This window comes from Dendrobates tinctorius, unplaced genomic scaffold (assembly GCF_039654945.1).
Source record: "Dendrobates tinctorius isolate UK_male_01 unplaced genomic scaffold, ASM3965494v1 ptg000177l, whole genome shotgun sequence".
In the NCBI taxonomy this organism is placed as follows: Eukaryota; Metazoa; Chordata; class Amphibia; order Anura; family Dendrobatidae; genus Dendrobates; species Dendrobates tinctorius.
Window position 1 is genome coordinate 21,535,379 of NW_027361844.1, and position 16,103 is coordinate 21,551,481.

Consider the following 16,103-nt stretch of genomic DNA (forward strand, 5'->3'; position numbering starts at 1 on the left):
ACAAAAACTCAATGTGAACATATCCTTACATAACCCTGAGCCTTCTAGATAACCCATTGGCCTCTGCCCAATCTTTGTTTTGTATATATTTTTTTATGGTTATAGAAAAATGTCTCCAATGATTTTTCAACATATAAAATATATCAAAAACATCTAGAGCAGTAGTAGAAAAATGTGAGCGTATACAAATAAAATTATATCCTCCACTCATAAATCTATCGAATGTATAACCTAATAGTGTTCTTCCCAGAAATGTATTATTCCTGATGTTACATTTCATATGTCACAGAAGAATTGTGTTGTGGATTAGGAGATTCCTGCTGTGCATTATTATATGGATAATTGTGCTACCTGGTAGAAAAAACAAGAAGTGTTTATGATCCATTTGCAGTTCGTGTTCTGTCAGGCTCTCATTTCTTTTCTCTAGCTGTGCTTTTATAATATTTTCTCAGTGTCAAGATTTAGGCCTCCCTGTGCATACATAAAACTGTCCTCTTAAAGGGAATCTCAGCAGGTTTTTGCTATGTAATCTGACAACAGCATGAGATAAGGGCTGAGACACTGTTCTCAGTGATATCTCACTTATTAGGCTGTGTGCTGTTGTTTCCATACAATCAATGTTTTAGCATCAGGAGATTATCACTGTCCAGACTATTTCCCTCATGCCAAGCCATCCAACCACGCCCCTTTCTCTGAAAAGCATCTTGCTGTCAATATACAATGTACACAGAAAGCTGTGGTGTGGGCGGGGTTTTCTATTTGAGCTCTGCTTCATCTAAAATCTCTGATTGAGTCACAACTGCTGCACCCATGATACTTAGTGATACATTGTTTTAATCAGGGTTTCTTTTCCAACATCTTGCTGATCTCAGACGAGTTAGTGACAGATTGCGTTTAACACATGCTCAACATTTGAATACCTTTAACCTAGTTACTAGCTTTGCATGAATAATTACTTATTATCATCCTTTGTCTTTGTCAAGATTTAGTCTTTTACATGTACAATTACGATCTAATATATTTATGATATGATCTGTGTTCTATACCTCTCCCCTGTGCACAAAATCTAAGTTTCTGTTTTCTTGCCCACTCACGGTTCTTTTTTAGGAACAGACAAATGGAATAAGTGATCCGTTACATCAGTGTTAAGCATGCAAGATTATTCCTCAATTCTAAAAAAACGATTGCAAATGGACCACATAAAAATCAATGGGGTCCCTTTGCTTCCATTTACAGAACTGGTGCAATGAATCACTTATTCTGTTTTTTTTCTAAAGCAGAACAGATGAGCGGCATTTCCAAGCAGACTTGTGAGCTGAGCCTCACTTATCTGGGCTCTTATAAAGTGGAGATATCTGGGTACTCTCTCTTTTTCTGCCATATCAAACACTATGGTCAAGAGATGCCAGGGAACCTGAATAGGATCTCTGCTTGACTTATCTGTCTGGACTGCTCATAAAATACTGCTTTTAACTAATATATCTATGTGATCATTCACTTCTCTGGAAGGGACAAGGAACCTTGCACGTCTCTGCTCTACCAAAACCCAGGTAACCCTCTGTGCGATGAGAGGGAGGTCTAAAACTACGCTAAATAAAATGTAATTTTTTTTCAAAACTATATTAAAACATTAAAGAGTCTGTCCTCTACATTGCTACTTATGACCTATGATTTCAACAGGAGCTGAACTGCAGTTCTCAGCTATGGCCACTAAACTGCTGTTCTGACCCATATGTTGCTGAGGAGCTATACGAGATGGTCACTAGTCATAAGCCAAAAATCTTTCATCTCCCAGTGTCTTCATGACAGCACTTCCTGTCTGTTGTTCTGACAGTTCAACCTTGTCATAATTTATTTTTATTACCATCTGTATCAATTTCACTGTTTCATATATTTGGATTCTTGTTTCATATTCATACCATATGAATTGTCTATTGGCATTTTTCTTAAAGTGAATCTGTCAGCAAGACTTCACTCCCTCCCCCCAAACTATTTGTATGCACATGTAGCTCTTTCAAAGACAAATCACACAATACCTTTATCTAGACAGACCGTTCCTCCATTACAGAGAAATCAGTGTTTTAATTTATTTGCAATTAAGTCTGTAGATCTTCAGACTCTGTCACTCCAGCTCTATACCTCGCCCACAACTGCCTCCTCCTGCTTGACCGATGGCTCCTTTGTTTGAAGTCACACAGCATACATGCTCTCAGGCAAGTAGGAGGCAGTGCTGGACAGGGAATAGAGCTGGATTGGCCTAGACTTGTGAAGAGCTCACAGGTGCAGAAAGGACTTCAGCCTCATTTGCATGTCTATACAAAAGCTGATTTTTAAGGAATGAAGGAATTGACTGACCATGAAAAGGTATTGTTGGATTTGTCTTTGGAAAGAGCTACATATTCATATAAATAGTTTTGGGGAAAAAATCTTTCTGACAGATTTTTTTCATGATACTGTAGCATGATTTCCTGGGGCACCGGGTTCCTTCCCTGTCCCTCAAGCTAGGGGGACCTAGGCTATTCCTGTTCCCCAGATTACCCCTGATAATGGAAATACTGGGGTCTTGTACCTTCTTATGCTCCTACATGCACACTGCACTGTTTCCTCCCCCATCCAGACAGGTATGGAAAAGAAGTATATAGGATAATACAAACCTGACAAGGGAAACAGACAGGGGTAAAAAAAACTACAATCGAACAAATACACTCACCGAACAGCCAAGTGGAAATCAAGGGAATAGTAGGAGGGACAAACCAAATGGGAAGAAGATTAGGATAAAACACACAATACCAAATCCACACAGATATCTCCTGAAAACAACAACAGAAACCGACTTCTACTAATTCAGACTACTCCTTCAACATGAAACCAGGAATGTTTAAGCTATCACCAGCCCATACCTCACTGGGTGGGGGAGGAAACAGTTCACAGTTCATATTGGAGCATAGCAATGTACAAAACCCCAGCATCTCTACCATCAGGTGTATCTTGGGAACAGGGATAGCCTACAACCCCCCTAGCTTGTGGGACAGGGAAGGAGCTCTTTGTTCCGGGAAATCCCACTACAGTATTGTGACAGATCCCTTTTAAAGCAAATCTGTCATTTTGAACAAAGTGTCTTATTTGCCAGCATCATGTTATAGGACTTGGTCAGATTATCAGATTGATATATAGTTATTAGCAAAAAAATTCAATATAACATATATTTTAATAATTGAAGCCATAGTTGTTTTCTTTGCTTAGGAGTCCAGTAGGTGGACTTATTCCATGATTGATAGCCTTTCCTTTGTGACTGTCTACTGGATTTCTAGAAAGATGAATTTATGAAATTAAATATAAGTCATACCACATAATTCCCCCTTAAACTATATACTAATCTGCTGTATACAATGCTGTCCACAGATAGGACTGCATGTACAAAGTGACAGGTTACCTTTAAGCAAAACTTTAGGTTTCTTAAAAATAATCTGATTATTGTTCCTATCTCCTAGTATAGTACTTTCCACTCTTAATATTACTGTTTACCCTCCCTGCCCATTTATATTAACAATGTCTGTATTGTTTGCTTGTCTTGTTTTGCCCATTTGGTGCTTCGGCAGAGGAGGTATCTGCACGCATAGTCCAAGTAGTAACTGCTGATGCTGTAGCGGTCCTGAGAGGTGAACAAGAGAAAGAAGTCCAACTCAAGGGCCCGCCAGGAGATCTGCCATTAGGTAAATCAGGGTGTATTGGGATGTGAGTGCGGTTTGTACTGTCTTGCAGAGTCTTGTCCAGCAATGACTATGGTGCACGATTTCTTCCGCACCGTGTGCCATTCTTTACACCATCCCTACTTACTTCTTAGTTTTATTAAACAAGTAAGACAATTAGAACTCATGTTAATTATATCATTGCATTGGCATCATTGTGTGCAACCATAACATATGGTGTGTCAGTTTTCCATCTTCATGTACCTTAACCACTGCTGACATTATCTCAAATTCATTGGCTACCTAGTCGTATTATTAATAACTACCATATGACCATATGATACCATCAATTCTTTTTGGGAATTTTTTTAGTTGATATTTAGTAGCCGGAAAGAGATATGGAAATAAAACAGCAACTTTAACGAGACTGTAGTAATAAAGTGTGATAAAGTTAACTTACGCTTTCTCTTTCAGGGGAAAATACTTGGTATCTTTTGTTCTAAGTATTACATTGGTTTAACATTATTGGTTATATTGGCTCAATGTGGTTGTCCGGTGGAAAAAAGTTATCACCTATCCAAAGGATAGGTGATAACTTGTTGACTGGTGCAGTTTCAACAGCAGGGACCAGCACCGATCCGCAGAACAAGAGACTCTGATACCTGTTAGGGTAGGTTGACACAATCTATTTTTCAACATTTGAGAAAAATGGTCCAATTATTCTGATCAGAGTTTGAACAGAATGGCATCAGTTTTTCTCTGACGTGGAGAAAAAAAAAGGTTTTTCCATTCTGTCAGTCCATGAAAATCGGGCTGCACTTGAATGTTATCCACGTTTGGTACAATTTTCAGCATGGACCCGTAGACTTGCATTGCTGATTTTGATTCAGCATGGATCAAAATCGGACATATCTCTGATTGTTTCCGTGGACCATATGGTCTGAGGAAAAAATCGGACATGTTCATGGCCCCCTAGATTATCATAGGTACAAGTGCTATTTGTAAAAACCATGGATAGCGCATGTATGAGAAAATGGGTCGTATGCATGAGCCGTTATAATGGAGCAGCTGTCCACATGCTTGATCAATGCTCCGCTCACTTACTACGTGGCTGCCGAGTGCTGTGTTAGGCTTTTTCGGGAAACCCAACTTAGAATGAATGGAGCAGTGGCCTACCGATTGGTGCAGGCTCAAGTAGTGGATCACCCACTGATCAGCACGGTATCAGCCAATAATCTATCCTAGATAGATGATAATCTGTAGAGCTGAGCGAAATGGGTCGGTCATATTCAAAAGTCGCCGACTTTCGCTGAAGTCGGGTTTCATGAAACGAAACCCGACCATTGCGTGAGGTCGGCCACGAGGTCGGCGACCAGAGCGCCAAAGTTGCATTTCAAAAGATGCTTCCAGCGCCCTTTTTCAGCCAATGATGGAGGACGCACACTGTGGGCAACGCGATGACATAGGCATCGGTCACCACCATCTTTGAGAAGGGCATGCAAGTGATTGGCTGGCTTTGTGTGGCGTCACAGGGGCTATAAAAGGTCGTGAACGCCGACCGCCATCTTACTTATGCCGATCTTAGCATAGGGAGAACTGCTGCTGATTCTGTAGGGAGAGCGTTAGGCAGGGAAGAATGACCAAAAAAACTGCTTCTGCTGTTAGCGATTTCCACTTACAACCCAACACTTTGTGTGCAGTGACGGGGGAGGCTCTATTTTTGTGCATCAGCTCTGTTGGTTATTAGGCTGCCTTATAAGGCTCCCTAATAGCTGCATTGCTGTTTGCACACTGCTGTGCAAACTGCTTTTTTAAAAGCAAAAATACTTTTCTTCCTCTATTCTGCACAGTTACCAAGCGTTCATTTTTCCACCCTTTTGTGTGTGCACTGTGCAGCAGTCCTGCTTATTAGGCTGCCTGCGTCCATACTTGGACTGAGAGCATCATTGTCAGCGTCCTCAAATCTCTAGTGAGATCCAAATTCTCACCAATCCTATAGACACCCTCCACCTTGTCATACACCATACAATTTCAGTCTGTTACATTGAGGTGTAATCTCTCCTGGGCCAGAGACAATAGTTCTGCGTGCTCAAATCTATAGTGAGATTCAAAATCTCACCAATCATATAGACACCCTCCACCTTGTCATTCACCATCCAATTTCAGCCTGTTACATTGAGGTGTAATCTCTACTGGGCCAGAGACAATAGTTCAGCGTCCTCAAATCTCTAGTGAGATCCAAATTCTCACCAATCCTATAGACACCCTCCACCTTGTCATACACCATTCAATTTCAGCCTGTTACATTGAGGTGTAATCTCTCCTGGGCCAGAGACAATAGTTCTGCGTCCTCAAATCTATAGTGAGATTCAAAATCTCACCAATCCTATAGACACCCTCCACCTTGTCATTCACCATCCAATTTCAGCCTGTTACATTGAGGTGTAATCTCTACTGGGCCAGAGACAATAGTTCTGCGTCCTCAAATCTATAGTGAGATTCAAAATCTCACCAATCCTATAGACACCCTCCACCTTGTCATTCACCATCCAATTTAAGCCTGTTACATTGAGGTGTAAGCTCTACTGGGCCAGAGACAATAGTTCAGCGTCCTCAAATCTCTAGTGAGATCCAAATTCTCAACAATCCTATAGACACCCTCCATCTTGTCATACACCATCCAATTTCAGCCTGTTACTTTGAGGTGTAATCTCTACTGGGCCAGAGACAATAGTTCTGCGTCCTCAAATCTATAGTGAGAATCAAAATCTCACCAATCCTATAGACACCCTCCACCTTGTCATTCACCATCCAATTTCAGCCTGTTACATTGAGGTGTAATCTATACTGGGCCAGAGACAATACTTCAGCGTCCTCAAATCTCTAGTGAGATCCAAATTTTCACCAATCCTATAGACACCCTACACCTTGTCATACACCATCCAATTTCAGCCTGTTACATTGAGGTGTAATCTCTACTGGGCCAGAGACAATAGTTCTGCGTCTGCAAATCTCTAGAGAGATTCAAATTCTCACCAATTCTATAGACACCCTACACCTTGTCATACACCATCCAATTTCAGCCTGTTACATTGAGGTGTAATCTCTACTGGGCCAGAGACAATAGTTCTGTGTCCTCAAATCTCTAGTGAGATTCAAATTCTCACCAATAGTAGATACACCTTGTACCTTCTTTACAGTACCATATAGCTGGTGGTATTTTGGGTACATTTTCACAAATATGAGCAAGTATGGTGGAAGACATCATGGAAGTGGGCGGGGATTGCCAGCTGGTCCCGATGGTGGTGGTGGTGGCAAAAGCACAATAGCACCTAAGGCAGGAGGTGTTGAGCCTGCGTCATCGTCTGACTCCACAAGGCCTTGAATGCTCTCTTTTCTGGGAGTAGGTAAACCACTTTTAAAGCCGGAGCTTCAGGAACAAGATTTGGCTTACATTGCTGACACAGCTCTCTCACCTTCTCTTCTGAAGTTTCAAAAAATAAATGTACTGAGTCGTCATTGGAGGCTCCTGGTCAGGAACAACACCTTTCCTTGTGTCCTTTACCCCTACCAAAAGTGAAGGATGTGGCAGGCCACACTACTGATTACTCCATGGAGCTCTTTTCACATACCATGCCTGGGTTAGCAAGTTAAATCGCGAATTCCCCAGTCCAAGATGAATCTGACATGGAGTGCACTGATGCACAGCCACTGCTAGATTTTTCTGCTGGTACATTCACACAGAGCACTACATTGTCCTTGCAGTGTACTGAGGCAGAATCAGACCCTGATGAAACTCAGGTGCCCCTTCCCGCATACTATACCACCTTACACGGTGACACAGAGGAAGGTGCACATGAAATTGAAGAGGAGGTGATGGATGACCCAGTTGTTGACCCAGATTGGCATCCATTGGGGGAAGAGGGTGCCGCTGCCAATATCTCAGAAAAGGAGGAGAAGGAGCCAGAGCAGGCAACAGCTGTTATCTGGCAGAACCGTAGCAGTCCAAAAACGTGTCACAAAAACCAAAAGAGTTGCAGGACAGCTTGGCCAGACGGTCAAATTAGCACAGCGTGCAAGGTCTCAAAATGTCTTCCATAGTAGGAAGAGTGCAGTGTGGCACTTTTTTGAACAAAATCCTAATGATCAGGCAAAAGTTATATGTAAGAAGTGCGCAAAGACTTTTAGCCGAGGGAAAAATCTGAGAAACTTGAATACCAGTTGCATGCTTAGACATTTATCCACCATGCACTTGCAAGCGTGGACGGACTACCAAACCTCACGTACCACATGTGCACCTGCTCCGAATGAAGGTAGTCAGCAACGCTACATCGCTTCCCCCACTGTAAGCCCACCGGTTAACACACCACCAGCAGCAAATGTCGAGGTGTCGTCGCAAGGGCAAAGCAGTCATGGAATCACAATGTTATTGCTACGAAAGACTGAATCTAGGCCATCAGCAACACCACCATCACCAACCCTCTCTCAGTCCGCCATGTCCACCGCTAGTTCCACCATATGCAGCTCTCAAGTCCAGCTCACCCTACCAGAGACTCTGAGTAGGACAAGAAAGTACTCATCCTCTCATCCGCGTACACTGGCTTTGAACGCCCACATTGCCAAACTAATCTCGTTAGAGATGATGCCCTACCGGTTGGTTGAAAGCAAAGCTTTCCGCGAGCTCATGGCCTACGCATTACCACGCTATGACCTACTCAGTCAGCACTTCTTTTCGCGAGAAGCCATCCCAGCCCTCCACGTGCATGTGAAAGACCGCATTGTCCATGCACTCAAGCAATCAGTGAGTGGAAAGGTGCACCTCACAACAGATGCATGGTCCATTAGGCATGGCCAGGGCCGTTACGTGTCCATCACTGCGCACTGGGTTAATGTGGTGGATGCAGGGTCCACAGGGGACAGCGGCGGTGGGACAGTGCTGCCTAGCCCACGGTATAGGAAACAGTTGGCTGTAGGCGTTCGACTCTCCTCCTCCTCCAGAAGCGAAAGCTCATCCACACAGCGCAGTCGCACGAGCACTCCATCCGCAGCTGCCAGTGTTGCACACGAGGTGTCCAACTATCGAACAGCTAGTGGTAAGCCTCAGCAGGCTGTGTTGAAGATAATGTGTTTGGGCGACAACAGACACACTGCAGAGGTACTGGCCGACTACTTGCAGCGACAAACTGAGTCATGGCTGGGCAGTCTACATCTTGAGGCAGGCAAGGTAGTTAGTGATAACGGCCGGAATTTTGTGGCAGCCTTAGCCCTTTCAAAACTCAGACACATACCTTGCCTGGCTCACACCTTGAACCTGGTGGTGCAGTGCTTCCTCAATAATTATCCTGAGTTAACACCCCTGCGCCATAAGGTGCGAAGACTGTGCTCGCACATCCGCCGGTCGCCCGTACACTCCAGTCGTATGCAGAAGCTGCAGCGATTGCTCCACCTTCCCAAGCACCGCCTAATTATCGACGTTGCAACAAGGTGGAACTCCACCCTGTACATGGTTCAGAGGCTGTGCAAACAGAGACAGGCTGTAATTCATTTGTGGGAGGATACATGGGCAGGCAGTTTGCAGTCAGACATGGAGTTGTCTAGTGTGCAGTGGTCGAAGCTGAAAGACCTCTGTAAAGTCCTTTAGTGTTTTGAGGAATGCACACGTCTGGTAAGCGCAGACAACACCATCATAAGCGTGAGCATCCCACTTATGCGTCTGCTCATGCAAACTTGTGGAAGTATAGCAACGTGACTAGTGGTGGAAACCACGTCTGGATCCCTACACACCAGCGCCTAAATAGGACCTGCTGTATTGACAGACCCATGTAAAAGAAGTCAGCAAGTAAAAGCCTCCCCTGCCAGTATCCATTCAAATACTTAGTTCCATATACTCACCTTATCTTCCTGTCTAGAGTGCTCATCGCTATAACAAGCCAGCTGTACTACTTTCTACACTCTTGCATATAACAGGATTTTGGCTTTCCATGGGCATATCATACAGGCAACTCCATTATAAGTAAAGATTTTTTTTGCCTAAACAGTGAATTGGATATTTCTTTATATGAGACTATTACATAGAACCTCACCTTAATAGTGAGCTGGATGGCTCACCATCGCAGTCCTCACAAAAGGAATTGACACATCCTTTACTACACTACCGCCTTACCTAATTATCTTAAGCAGTCGGACTGACGAAGGCCAGGTTGTTGGCCGAAACGTTTTTGCAGACTGCCTAAATAAAATTCTTCTCCAATCTCATGAATACTAGAAGTTGAGTGCCAAGTTATTTTCATTATGCTCATGCAAACTTTGACGCACATTAAGGAGCAGGCGTCTGCAGCCGAGGAGGAGGGAAGCCTTGATGGCAGTCAGCCATTGTCTGCTCAGGGAAGTCTTGTGGACGAGGTGGAGGAGGAAGAGGAGGAGGATGATGGGGATGATTATTTTGGGGAGGAGGATGCTTCTCAGGGGGCAAGAAAAAATGTTGGCGTGGCAAGGTCAGGTACAGGGTTTGTGCGTGACTGGAGGGATGTTGATTTGCCAGAAAGTGCTCCTCCACCCAGCACTCGCAGTGCATCATTGACACCTGGAACATTGGCCCACATGTCTGATTATGCCTTGCAGATCCTAAAAAGGGACCCCCGCATTGCCAAAATGATGAATGATGACGACTACTGGTTGGCCAGCATCCTGTATCCACGCTATAAAGGCAAATTCCAAAACATCATGCCACAGGAGAACCTAGAGCTAATATTGGCTAACAAACAAACAACTCCGGTAAACCGCTTGTTTGAGGCATTCCCAGCACACAGCGGCGGTGATGTTTTTCCAACGAGCCGTAGGGGGCAACATGGAAGAGGTGTTTGTGGTGCACACAGCTGAAGTGGCGTTGGACACAGGGGTTTCTTGACCATGTTGTGGACTGATTTTTCAAGTACCGCTCACATGACTGGTAATACTGCATCAATCGAAAGTGATGGGAGACAGCAGTTGTCAACTATGGTAACAAGCTACTTCTCCCATATCGATGTTCTCCCTCACTGGTTATTCCCCTTTGACTATTGGGCCAGTAAACTTGACACCTGGCCTGAATTGGCACAATATGCCTTACAGGAGCTCGCTTGCCCTGCTGCTAGTGTGTTATCTGAACGAGTCTTCAGTGCTGCTGGATCAATCCTGACAGAAAAAAGGACCCGTCTGTCGACCCAAAATGTTGATGATCTAACCTTCATGAAAATGAACCATGCATGGGTTTCCCACCCTCCCCTGCTGACACGTAGGTTTCCAGAAAAATGGCTTGCTTTTGTCCTCCTCTTCCGCGGACTTCTCCAATTACTCAATTTGCAGCTGCTGAATGTCCAACATCAACATATGCCAATTTTTCCACCTCCCTAACTGGGCTGCCTCCCCCCACAGGGCTAGGGTCACCACCTGGCGCACGCACCCGTGCGAGTGCCGTTGCCCTGGAAAGGTGGGTGGCACACTCTTTGGCAATGGCACTGGCACAAGGTCCCTCAAAGTAGAATCAAGTGTCTCTGACGGTGGGGGGTGCACACCCGCTGTCAGACATACCGGCGTACTATGAGGGGCCCTGTGCCAGTGCCATTGCCAACGAGTGGGCCCCCCCTGCTTGCTCAGGATCACAGCACTTGCAAAGTTGAAATACTTACCTCTCCCTGCTCCACCGCCGTGACGTCGTCCGCGTTTCCTGACAGTGACATTCTGGTCAGAGAGCGCGATGACATCACGTCTGTACGCCCTCTGCCTAAACAGTCCAAGTGCAGTGAGATGGAAGATGGGGACGACGAGGAGTCCAGACTAGTACAGGGATTTCCTAGCGAGGAGACTTATTTAGTTGTTTTCAATGTTGGGACAGCTATTTTTGGGGAGTACTACACTCTGGAGAATGATATATGAGGCCCACCATACACTGAAGCATTCCAACACTGGAGCAGCATTTACAGGGCCCATTATGCAATGGAGCATTAAAAATGGGGCCCATTATATATGGAGCATTATTTGGGCCCATAACACAGTGGAGCTTCATCCATGGGGACCAACATATACTGTAGCATTATGTGGAGCTCATCATATACTGTTTCAAACATTATATGGGACCAATGATTCGGTATGGAGAAATATATGGGCGTCATTACTCTGTATAGCGCACTATGCGGTGGCCATAATACTGTATGGAGTAATATATTGTCTGTTTTTGGAGCTAATGGAGAATTTAAAATGGATATCAGTCATGAGATGTAAGAAGTGAAGTATTTTTCATTGTACTATACCGCTATTTCTCTGCCGTATCAGAGGATCATGAATTGTGGCATGTGTTAAAGGAGCCCATTGACACTCTTTGGCCCTGGGCCCACGAAAGTCTGGAGCCAGCCCTACCCCCCCCCAACTTTAGCCAAATAACCCCCAGTTTTCAATGCCTAACTATTATTATAAAGTAAATTAAGGTTGACAAGCTTAAGTAATAAGAATTTATGTTTTTGGCATTAAAATGGGCACTGTAGGTGTGTTTCCTGTCCTCCACTCCCTGCCGACCTTGGTTCCCCATCGACTTGAATTGGGTTTCGTGTTTCAGTCGGCCTTCGACTTTTCACAATAATCGGCCGATTTCGTTCGACCCGACTTGAGAAAGTCAGGTTTCATGAAACCCGACTCGACCCGAAAAAAGGCAAAGTCGCTCTTCTCTAATAATCTGCTATCAGTAGACAACCATTTTAAGGCTGTGTGCCCACGTAGCGATTTTTAAGCTTTTTTGCCGCGATTTTCGGCGCGAAAACGTTTAAAAATCGTGTACAGAACGCCCCCCCATGCATTCCTATGGCATTCCGCACATGCTGTGCTAATGCTGCGCTTTTTTCCACGGCGGAATCGCATCGCGGAAAAGAATCGCAGCATGGTCATTCTTTTGTGCGGAATCGCAAAGAATTGCCGCGATTCCGCACCCATAGGAATGCATGAGAATCGCTTACTTCCTGCATGTGGCTATGCCCACCATGCGGGTAGTTAAGCATCTCATGTGCGGTTGGTACCCACGGTGTGGAGGAGAGGAGACTGTCCTCCAGGCCCCCTGGGTACCATAGCCCTGTAAAAAAAAGAATAAAAAATAAAAAATCGGGGTATATTTACCTTCCGGCGTCCCGCGCTGCATTCCCGGCCTAAGCGTTCCCAGTAATGCCTTGCGGCACGGTCCTGTGATGATGTAGTCTCGCGTGACTAGCGGTCTCGCGAGATCGCTATAGCAACGCGAGACCAACGTTATCACAGGTTGCACAAGGCATTACTGGGAACACTGAGGCCCGGGATGGCAGCGCGGGACGCCGGAAAGTAAATATACCCCGATTTTTTATTTTTTTTTAGCATTTTAACATTCTATCTTTTACTATTGATGCCGCATAGGCGGCCTCAATAGTAAAAAGCTGCTCACACTTGTCAAACACTATGTTTGACGAGTGTGATCAACCTGTCAATCACTTTCCAAGCGATGCTTCAAATCGCTTGGAAAGTGCTTGAATATCGCACGCGAAAATCGCGGCAAAATCGCGATCATAATCGCGGTGAAATCGCGCGGAAAAAAACGCGCGATTTCTGGGAAGGAGTATGGTTTTTAGTGTCCGGAATAAAATGCTACATAGCCTAACAGCTGCTGGGTTTACAAAGGCGAGGCAAATAACAATCTAAACCACCTAAAATAAAAGCAGTGCCCACTATAGTTATTATCCAAAAAAAGTATGATGTACAGATACATCCCCACCACAATCCTCATGCCTTCTGTGCTCCCTCTTTCCTGCTGTCCAGTGCATGACTAGTTTTTTCAGATTCACTTCTATGGTAATAAATTGAATAATGTAACACTTGGGCTAAATCTAACATACTGTACTAAGTTGGCCATAGACATTGGATAAAGGCTGCCAAAATGTTAGATTTGGAGCAATTCAGCTAACTATTAGTTAAAAATGTTATGCAAACCGCGAATTGCGATGGGCAATGATAGATGTCTGTCTGCAAAAAATGTGATTTGTCATGTTGGAATAATTCCAGTGTTGTTAAATTGAGACTTTTTGTATATGACAGGATCAGCTGTTTACAGCTGACCACTTGCTGCTCTGCACAAGGGCATTGATTTAGTTTTCTAATATGCAGTGACTATGACAGTTTAGCTTGCTGTGTTGTTGCTCAGATCGTTCTTATGAATCCGATGGTTACTTACTGAATAGTTACCAATTATAACTCTATATGCATGGCCGGCCTCTTGCCACATGCAGGGTCTTAGGAGGGTCTTATGAATGACTCGGTGACTCTTTTTCTTTGGTGTTCTTTGAATCCTAGATTGCAGATTAGCTATTTTCTAAGAGAATGAAGTGTTGCTCCACAGTGCCTCCGATTGGCTATAGATACCTTATAAATCAATATCTAATTCTTTAACGATCCTTGCATCATGACCAAGGTTATTTAATCAAATGAGAATTAATTAAAACAGGAAAATACACCCATCTGCGGACAGCTGTTTATCCAAAAGGTGTCTTTAAATAGACAGATTTCTTCCAACTCATTCACATCTTTTTCCAAGACAGCATTTATTAGCCTGTTAGGGTTATGGCTTGACCCACTATCATCTTTAGGAAAGGCCAGTTGATGCAAATTTCCCAGCTTTATGAAAAGCCAGCCTCCTCTAACCTTGTGGCAAAAAAAACTGCAGTCATGGGTTCTTCTATGCAGCTGCCTAGCACTCTGAAAATAAAAATGGAGGCCCACAAAGCAACAGAAGGTATATGAGAAGATAGCGAAGCGTTTTCCAGTTACCTTTTCCTCAGTTTGAAGTGTAATTAAGAAATGGCAGTTACGAGGAACAGTGGAGGTCAAGAGAAATTCTGGAAGACCAAGCAAAATATCAGTGAGAGCTGCTTGTAGGATTGCTAGAGAGGCAAATCGGAACCCCCGCTTGACTGCAAAAGACCTTCAGAAAGATTTAGTAGACTGTAGAGTTGTGGTACATTGTTCTACTGTTCAGAGACACCTTCATAAATATGGCCTACATGGAAGAGACATCAGAAGAAACCTTCTCCTGCATCCTCACCATAAAATTAAGCATCAGAAGTATGCAAAAGAACATCTAAACAAGCCTGATGCATTTTGAAAACAAGTCATGTGGACTGATGAGATTAAAATAGAACTCTTTGGCCACAATGAGTAAAGGTACATGTGGAGAAAAAAGGTGCACAACATTTCAGGAAAAGAACATCTCACCAACCATTAGGCATGGGAGTGGATCAATCATGTTAGGAGTTGTGTTGCAGCCAATGGTACAGGGAATATTTCACGGGTAGAAGGAAGAATGGATTCAATGAGATTTCAACAAACTCTTGATACAACTATAACATCATCTGTAAAAAAGCTGACATTGAAAGAAGGATGACTTCTACAAGTGGATAATGATCCTACACACGTCAAAATCCACCATAGACTATCTCAAAGAGTTCAAGCTGAAGGTTTCACATTGGTTCTCACAGTCCCCTGATCTGAACTTCATTGAAAATCTGTGGCTAGACCTCAAAATAGCAGCGCATGCAAGACAATCCAGGAATCTCACAGAACTGGAAGAATTTTCTAAGAAAGAACAGATGAAAATCCCTCATAAGAATTGAAAGACTTTTGTCCGACTGCAAAAAGTGTTTACAAGCGGTGATATTTTCAAAAGGGGGTGCTACTAGGTACTAACCATGCAGGGGACAGCTGTGTGCTTCCAGATGTTGAGCTTATTTGCATATATTATTCCCAAGAAGCATTGCCTGACCTATAAATACTCCCTGTTCCAGCTGGTACTCACCACAAGCAGACACAATACCCCATAAAATATGTCCATCGGGTAGATGATAATTGCAGTGTGTGAATAAAGAAAAATAAAATAGAATTTAATTTAAAAAAAATAAAAAAAAACCAGATCAAAAACTTGACAAAAAATCCTGTTCTCCTGAATGAACACTTATTACTACAGTATGGAAATATATTTATAAATGAAGTAGAAAAATCGGACCGACCTTTCCTTTATCTTCATGTATTTGTACCTTTGTCCTTAGGGTACTAAAATGGGGATTCCATAATAATGATTGCCTTATTTGTGGCATACAGTATAATAGAAGCATATTTATTATTTCAATGTATCAACTATGTTAAATTTACTATTAAGACCCATTTATAGCCGCCAACCCCATAGGATACTGGCCAGGTTATTACTGAAGGCATGACACATGGCTGACGATGCTTGTGCCCTGGACACACAAGGAACTCATTCCAATGTTACATGCTGAGCGTTCTCTGGCTCCGTCATGTAAAATGAAGTCATTTTGTTCTCCACCCCCCCAGGGCTGGTGTTGGACTTCTCTAAACAAGAAATGACAACTG

At 43.6% G+C, this 16,103-nt stretch overlaps 1 protein-coding gene across 15 annotated transcripts in view; it reads left to right on the plus strand.

Moving 5' to 3' along the window:
- The window catches only part of MAP2 (microtubule associated protein 2), a 344,963-nt gene that overhangs the window by 260,185 nt on the left and 68,675 nt on the right, over positions 1–16,103 (plus strand). For 13 of the 15 annotated variants that reach the window (XM_073551582.1, XM_073551594.1, XM_073551580.1 and 10 more), the window contains one exon: positions 3,600–3,713. The exons of the other annotated variants lie outside the window; for them this stretch is intronic. In XM_073551582.1, coding sequence (XP_073407683.1) covers positions 3,600–3,713 — 114 coding nt within the window. The remainder of the gene's footprint in view (positions 1–3,599; positions 3,714–16,103) is intronic. 15 annotated transcript variants of the gene reach the window in all.